Source organism: Aquila chrysaetos, chromosome Z (assembly GCF_900496995.4).
Source record: "Aquila chrysaetos chrysaetos chromosome Z, bAquChr1.4, whole genome shotgun sequence".
Lineage (NCBI taxonomy): Eukaryota > Metazoa > Chordata > Aves > Accipitriformes > Accipitridae > Aquila > Aquila chrysaetos.
Window position 1 is genome coordinate 77073154 of NC_044030.1, and position 7940 is coordinate 77081093.

General features: G+C 56.9%; 1 protein-coding gene across 1 annotated transcript; it reads left to right on the plus strand.

Annotated features, from left to right (window-relative positions):
• Positions 1–234: 234 nt before the first annotated feature.
• On the plus strand, positions 235–3510 carry LOC115336970 (C-C motif chemokine 19-like). Its single transcript, XM_030004824.2, has 4 exons — positions 235–354; positions 1510–1633; positions 1998–2094; positions 2628–3510. Exons 1-4 carry the CDS (start codon positions 297–299, stop codon positions 2646–2648), a joined length of 300 nt encoding a protein of 99 aa, XP_029860684.1. The 5' UTR covers positions 235–296; the 3' UTR covers positions 2649–3510.
• Positions 3511–7940: the final 4430 nt, after the last annotated feature.

The following is a 7940-nucleotide window of genomic DNA, read 5'->3' on the forward strand; positions in this document are numbered from 1 at the left end:
GTGCCGGCAGTGGAGAGGGCAGTAGGGTGTTTGGCTCTGGGACCGCAGAGCAGCTGGCTACAGGAAAAGCAGCGGCGATATTCGGGAACTATTCAAAGATTAAAACTCAGCCTGTGGCAAGACTTGTTGCAACTTCCCACCCCTTCTCCCAAAAGAAAGTGAAAGCCACAGGCTGGAAGGATAAATAGGCAGCCGGGAGCACCAGCAGCAGAGCACAGGGAAGCTGTGCAGAGCTCAGCTCTCCTGCCCAGAGCACCGTCGCCTCCAGCCCATCCTCTGCCAGCATCAGCAGCAAAATGCAGCAGCCGCATCTTCTCTGCCTCAGTCTCCTGTTGCTGGGACATATCCTAGATGGTAAGAGGGAACCTCTTGGGCTGCCTTTCTTGCAGAAGGGAGAGGATGCAGTTTCTTGCTCTTTTTTGCATTTCCAGCAGACTTTTAGAGGGACCCATGGCTGGGGCTCTGTCACAGCCCTCCTGTGTCCTCTGCTTGTGACCCATCCCAGAGGGACTCTTTCCTGCCCGAAGTCCAGGCAGGATCCTGCAGGGCACTGGGGCTGGAAAGCTGCACTTGGGAAAGGCCATGGAGCAATCCTGCCTCCCAGTGCCCTAGCCCAGCTTGTGCACACTGGGCTGGGATTGCCTTGGTCCCATTCTCCCCAGCACACTGGGACAGCATCCCTGGCACCCTTTGGCGTGAGGCAGCCTGTGGGCAAGTGGCAGGGCTGGGAGTGGGAGGGAAGGCGTGTGTTAGGGCAGAACGCATGTTTGAGGGGCTGCTGGTGTTGGACATGGGGTTTGCAGAGGTCACGGCTGTCTGGGTGGGTGACACCAGGCCCTCTGCTCTGCTGTGGGCAGCTGGGAAGTTCAGACACCTTGTGTTGCTCCACACCTTGCTGCCCAAGGTTACAGGCATCCCTGGGCACTCCCAGCCTTGATGGGCATTAACAGTGAATACAGCATTTTCTTGGAGGGTGACAGAGCTCCCCTATGCTGCAGTGAAGTGCAGACAGCTGTGTCCCTCAGCTGTCACAGGACCGATTGGTCCGGGGCAGGCTGGTGATGGGATAGCTGCAAAACCTATGACTGCTTCAGCAAATACAGCTGAAGCCATTCCCAGCCCTTCGGGAATGGGCATCTTCAGTGTCGCAGCATCCTGAAGCGGGGTGAAGACCCCCATCCTGCCCCACTTGCCAGCCGGCGCTGGCCCTGGGCTAGTGGGAGGAACTCAGGCATGCAGAAGGGCTGCCCTCTGCCAATCTGCTGCTTCTCACCTCCTTTGCTTTCTGTCAGAAGGAGGTGAAGGGCTCCCGGCGCCGGGGCGTGGGAGCAATAAATCTGGTGCCCACATGTGCCTCTGGGGTGGTGTGTGGGCATCACTGGTGGGCACCATCCCACCCCACTCTGCTGGGGTGGCCCCGCAGCCCTTTCACCCTCTGGGGAGGCTGGGTGAAGGCACAGCCAACACAGGGAGAGCATCCTCAGCCTGCATGGTGTGTTCCTCCTCCAGTGCACGGCGGGAACAACGTCCTCGACTGCTGCCTGCGGACAAGTGAGACACCCATCCCGTGGAGGATAGTGCAGGATTACCGGCTCCAGCTGGTGCAGGATGGCTGCGACATCCCGGCTGCCGTGTAAGAGCCCCAGGGTGGTGATGTCTGAGGGACAAGAGCCCCAGGCTTGTGATGGCCAGGGGTTGGACCCTGCGGGAAGGCAGGGAGAGAGGCAGAGCAGGGTGGAGGAGGGATGTTGAGCTGGATTTGGGGGTGAGGGAATAGGGAGGGTTGTGGAAGAGACCCTGGAGATCAGAGGCTTAATCAGAGCAGGACTTGCCTGGAGGGGAAAACTTGGGACAAAAGTCAGGGAAGAAAGTCATCTCAAGGTAGAGATAGAGGAGAGCAGTGAGGGAGGCAGCAGGTGAGAGCATGAGCTGTGCTTGAACATCCCCGGGGTGTCTTGCTCACCTCGTCTTGGTTTTTTTCCCCATGGGCCTGGCAGGTTCATCACTGCAAAGGGCAAGCGTCTCTGTGCCCCCCTCCAAGCCCCATGGGTGGTTCGCCTCCAAGAGAAGCTGGATGCCAGCTTTGCCAGGAAGGTAAGAGCCATGCCTGTTCTCTGCCAGGAATGGGGGCAGCCCGGGGGTTGGTTTATCCACCACCAGACAGGCTTTTCCCAGTGTGACTGGGCTGCTGGGAAGAGCTGGGACATGCTCTACTGAGGCATGAGTAATTTGTCTTGGTCTCCATCCCTCCTCCATCCAACTGGGACCAGTCTGGCTCCTCTGCAGTCCCTCTTCCACCCCAAATAAATGCAGCCCTGGGGCTGTTGCCCACCCAGTGCCACCCTGGGCTGAGCCCAACGGGTGCCGCAGCAAATGACACCGGGAGCAAACCCCTCCCCACTTCTGCCCTGCAAGTTTGGAGTTTGTAACTTGTGCATCTTCACGAGGAGGGCTTGCAATGAGTTTGGTGGGTGCTTTGCAAGCCCTGCAAGGTTCTTGCTTCACCACCATGGCTTGGCCAGGCCAGGTCATCCCTTGGTGACCAGCCTGACTGATGGGAAAGGACTCTGGGAAGGCTCCTGCCCCAAGGATCACACTCATCGCAGCTGGGTTTTTCACTTCCCCAGGCCAAACCCCGGGGCAAGTAGCTCCGAAGAAGCCCTTGGCCAGCCCCAGCACCTGGAGTGGGGCTGGTTCCCAGCTGTGAATCTGAAGCTAATGGAGCCGACCTGCTTCCACCTCCAGCCACAGAGCCGACCCTCCTCAGGACTTGTGTCAGTGTACGGGGCTGGGCAGAGGCCTGCCTGCTCTCCCTTCTTCCCTCTGTCTCCGGTGTGACCCAGCAACCTGCGTCAGGCTGAGCCAGGGGCTGCTGGACCAGAAACTCCACTGCCTTTGCAGCCTAGAAGCTGGTTGGTGGACTGTTCTGTGAAATGAGTTTGGGGCACCTCAGCCTTTCCTTCAGCGCAGCAGCTGTGACCTCCAGCACTAGTCTGATCCCTTTGGCTTCCATCATCAGCCCCAAGCCTGAGTCCTTCTGCATCCCAGAATGGGACAGTGTGGAGATGGAGGGGAAGGATGGAGATGTTCCTCACTGGCCATGCACTGTGCTGCTCCCTTGCTGCGCACAACCTAGAGGCTCTCCGGCAGAGCGTGGCTGATGCAGTCCCTCTCTCACGCCCTGACTTCCCTGCACTATTTCCCCTCCTGCCTTTCCTTGCACAGGTAGAAATAGAGCCAGTAATGTGGCGGCGGCAGAGCAGGCAGCGATGTTGCCCTCAGCCCCTGCTCTCCTCAGGGACATTGCCCTCCTTCTCAGTCCCCTAGCCTGCCACCATGTTCAAACTCTGCCCGGCGCTCCTGCCTGGGCAGGGATGCATCAGCAGTGTTCACACTACTTCCAGGTATTTGCTGCTAGATCTGTTCGATGCAACAATTACGTGTGTAAGTTGCTTCTTTTCTATCTTTCTCACTGTGCTGTGATTTTGTTAAATAAAAAGAAAAGCCAGCGAGTAGTGTGACCTGTCTTGTCTTTGAGCCTGAAGGCCAGCATGGAGTGTGGGGTGTGCAGCCAGCACTGCCTGCGATGCCACAGTGGCAAGGGGGCTGCGCTGGGGTGCAAGGGTGGGGAAAGGGGCTTTCATAGGGGTGACGGACATGTTCTACAGCAGCTGGGCTGCAAGTCTGTCCTGGGAGTCTCTCAGTACCATGGCAAGGTGGGCACCCCACTCTGTATGCTCAGCCTGGCTGCCGGAGTGGGTCCCCGGGGAGTTGTATGGCAGAGATGGGGTGGGAGGGACCATGCCAGTATTCATAGAATCATAGAATCCTTTAGGTTGGAAAAGACCTTTAAGATCATTGGGTCCAACCACCAACCATGCCCACTAATCCATGTTCTGAGGTGCCTTGTCCACGTGCTTTTTGAACACCTCCAGTTGTGCACCACTTCCCTGGGCAGCCTGTTCCAATGCCTGACAACCCTTTCAGTAAAGAAATTTTTCCTAATATCCAGTCTAAACCTGCCCTGCCAAAACTTGAGGCCATTTCCTCTCATCCTATCACTAGTTACTTGGGAGAAGAGACTGACACCCACCTCAGTACAACCTCCTTTCAGGCAGTTGTAGAGAGCGATAAGGTCTCCCCTCAGCCTCCTCTTCTCCAGGCTAAACAGCCCCAGCTCCCTCAGCCGCTCCTCACAAGACCTGTGCTCCAGGCCCCTCACCAGCTTGGTTGCCCTTCTCTGGACACGCTCCAGCACCTCCATGGCTTTGCGGTAGTGAGGGGCCCAAAACTGAACACAGTACTTGAGGTGCGGCCTCACCAGTGCCGAGTACAGGGGAACAACCACCTCCCTGCTCCTGCTGGCCACACTATTTCTGATACAGGCCAGGATGCCGTTGGCCTTCTTGGCCACCTGGGCACACTGCTGGCTCATATTCAGCCGGCTGTCGACCAGCACCCCCAGGTCTTTCTCTGCCCGGCAGCTTTCCAGCCACTCTTCCCCAAGCCTGTAGCGCTGTGTGGGGTGGTTGTGACCCAAGGGCAGGACCCGGCACTTGACCTTGTTGAACCTCATACAACTGGTCTCGGCCCATTGCACCATCCAGCCCAAACTGCTTCAGTCCTTCTGGTGCGGCTGCTGGGCTGGAGCTCCCCAGCTCTCAGCTCCCATAGGGGCATGGGGCATGGATGAAGAGCTGCAGAAACAGGAGCTTTGTCCTTGCATTGAAGGGAAATTGAGGCACAGTGTGGCTGATCAGGTCTGCCAATTGCCCTGCCAGTTCGGTGCTTGCCTAGCAGCTGGGGTACAGGCAAGGAGAAAGAGTTTTTGGGGAAATGGAGGCAGGTGAAGACACCTGCTCCTGGGCACATCCATGGATAAAGCATAGAGGGCAGCCCACCAGCTGCTGCGCCTCATCACTGATGAGCTGAGAGTCCTTGGCCATTTTCCTCCTGAGCCTTGGGTGTCCTGAGTCTGTGCGCTGGGACTACAGTCTTGCTGCCCCAAAGTGGCCTTATGTCCCCTTGGGAACTGCCCTTTTGGCCAGGCCATGAGATGTTTGAACAAAGTTGCTCCGTTCAGCTGAAGCATGGGCTGAACATGCATGAGTGGGATTTGCATGGCCAACAGCCAGGCACCATGCTCTCCTCCCAAAGACCATGGTGTCATACCTGACTGTCCACATCGTTAAATTATTTACACTGTCCCTGGCCTGGTTTTGGTGCCAGCCAGCAAACCTGAGCCCAGGCTGGGAGTGAGATGGCCCAGGTTCCTGAAGGCAGCAGGGAAGTGGCCACCAGCCCCCCCCCAGGGGATGGCATCCATGGTGGTGCAGAGGCTGGGCTATCCAAACCAGGGGATGTCCAGGCACCCGACGGGTTTTGCTGAGACCTGTTGAATGCAAGCTTAGCCCTGGCCCTTTTCCTCCCCTGGTCTGCTGGGTCCCTTGGTTGGTGGCTGGGGCTTCTTTTCCAGATGTTCCCCCCTCTGGGGTCCTCCTCCCTGGTATCTCTGCACATGCAATGCCCTGGGCTTGGCTGTCTCTGGGTGTGACTTTCTGAGAGCACCAGCTCTGTCCCAGCTCATTAACTATAGTGACAGCCCCAGCAATACAATCCTGAGGAGGAGGAGGAAGAGGAGGAAGGCTGGTATGGGAAGAGAGGCCAAGACAAACAGCATGAGTGGGAAATGAGGATAACTTGTGCTTGCTTGGGCAGAAGCCTTCCTGCCGCTCGCTCAGTGACCCGTGAGGGGCTGTGGCTGTGGAGGGAGGGGAGGAAGCTCGATGTGGATCTGCACCAGGGCTGAGCTGCTGCGGTTGCTGCGGGTCCCTGCGCAGGTCAGGGGCTGCAGGAGGGGCTTAGCCTGGGGCGAATCATGTTCATCCTTGGCTGAAGGCTACCCTGACAAGGAGCATGGTGTCCTGGCCCAGTTCCTTGGGAAGCTGAGGGAGAAGGGGCTTGCGCTGAGCTCTTGGATGTTGGAAGCAGGTTTACCTATTTCCATCAGTTTGAGGCATGGCTTGGCCAACATGCCTGTAAGAGCGTGGCTGCAAAGCCCGTGGCTGCCATCTCTTCTGGGAGGAGTAAATGCACCCTCCTCAGAGCAATGCAGCCATTCATGACAGATCCCTGCCAGGTCCTTGCCTTCTGCAGCTCTCAAGGGGGAGGCAGCAGACTGTCCTCATCCACCAGTGAAGGACAGGAGGAGATGCTGTCCTGGGCCAGGCACATGGTCTTGGCTGTCTGTCTCTCCTCCAGCCCTGCAGCAGCTGTCCCTACTCCAGAGCCTGAATCTTGGAAATCTGTCAAAAAACAGCAGGGCTCAGTACTTCATAAACTACAGAGTAAGTTTTTCTGATACAAAATGTCAGCGATCTCTTTAGAGGGAAGCAGCCACTTTCCTCAGAGAAAGCAGCTAGCCACTGCCATGTCAAAAACCTTGAGTCCCAGCCAAGAGTTAGTTTCAATAAAAAATGTTCCAAGTCCTCCTGTTTCTCTCTCCCCAGCCGTGTTTTTCCTGCTCTTTGCCTACCTTCACTGCATCCTCAGGGATTGGTGGAGCAGGATCAGGATCTGTTGCAGTACGATGTAGACATGCCTTCAGTAGGTCTGGGGCTACGTGCAAGGATCACTTTGGTCTGAGGTGTTCTGGAGCATCAGTTGAATCACCTGCAGTCCTTTATCCATGCCTGGGACCTGCATTTCACATGTTGTGGAATAATAAGACATTATAACTGAAAAGCTTTCCTAGGGAGCTGACAGAACAGCTGCTTTCTTGGTGACTGTGCACAAGGCCAGGAAAGAAAGACAAGACTGCATCTATGCAAAGAAACTGAGCATGCTTTAGGTTGTTCTCTGGCAGCCAGGTCTCATAGCTGGGATCAAGAGAACATTCCTGTCTCTCCCAGGCATGGTGAAAGCTGTCTTGGATGCTTCCCAGGCTGCATTCAAGGGGCACAAGACACAGCAGGTACAATCTGCTGCTGCTCTCTCAGGGTCTGAGCTGGCGTGGGCATTCCTAGCCAGGAGGTAGGATTGAAAGTCTATAGCAAAAACACCCGTCTGCTTCTCTGCAACAAGAGCGGTCACCAAAGGGAAATGCTACGCTGGTCTCACTTGGTGCCATAATACCCCTTCCAGGGGCTTTACTGGAACTGGTCTTGTCCCTTGCCTCCAAAGAGATGGTGTACGGGTGGGGGTTCTGTCACCAGCACCCCCCATGTGTTGCACATGTTGCTCCTGGAGTGACTGGGGAGGAACCAGTTGCACAGAGGCAGGCAAGGTGAGCAGCACCACGGGGGCTAAAAGCTGTTCCCCCTCCCGCGGCCCTCGCATGTCACTCCCTGGTGCAGAGGGGTCCACGGGAGCTGTGAACATGCCCTGGGCATGTTTGCCAGTGCAAGGGGTGGTTGTGCTGGTGGTCTCCTCTGCTTGGTGCCAATGCAAGGGGCTGCTCTCCATGGGCACAGCTCCCTTGGCACCAGTGCTGGACCTGGCTGGCAGGGGCTCAGGGACCTGCCCGGGTTTTTGTGAGGAAATGAGACATGTGGACGATTGGGAAAGCTGGGAAGCCAGGTGAGGAAAAGCCCCTTTAGTCTCATCCCATTGCGCTGTTTGCTCTTGCCTAAACAGTAACATGTGTGGGTGATGGAGAGGATCCAGGCCAGGCCCTGCTTGCTCCCCTCATTCCCAACATGTCATCACCAGTGCTGCTTGTCCGGACACTTTCTGCTGAGATTTGTCCTGTGGGAAGATGCCAGCACCCTTGGCCAAGCTGTGGGGCCCAGAGCAGGAGCTGGTGCCATCCCTGCCTGCCCTCCTCCTGCAGCTGAACTCTCCCTGGTGGTATCGCCCAGCCTGTACCTCCATGGTCTGGCTTCTTAGGTCTGATCCCCAGGACTGCAGCATGGGACCAGCATGCTTTTCCTGGCCCGGGT

Excerpts from the sequence above, each read along its gene's own strand:
- LOC115336970 (XM_030004824.2), top strand. The coding sequence starts at position 297 with ATGCAGCAGCCGCATCTTCTCTGCCTCAGTCTCCTGTTGCTGGGACAT. Across the intron at positions 1,634-1,997 it reads TGCGACATCCCGGCTGCCGT|GTTCATCACTGCAAAGGGCA; the intron begins GTAAGAGCCCCA and ends TGGGCCTGGCAG. Across the intron at positions 2,095-2,627 it reads ATGCCAGCTTTGCCAGGAAG|GCCAAACCCCGGGGCAAGTA; the intron begins GTAAGAGCCATG and ends TCACTTCCCCAG.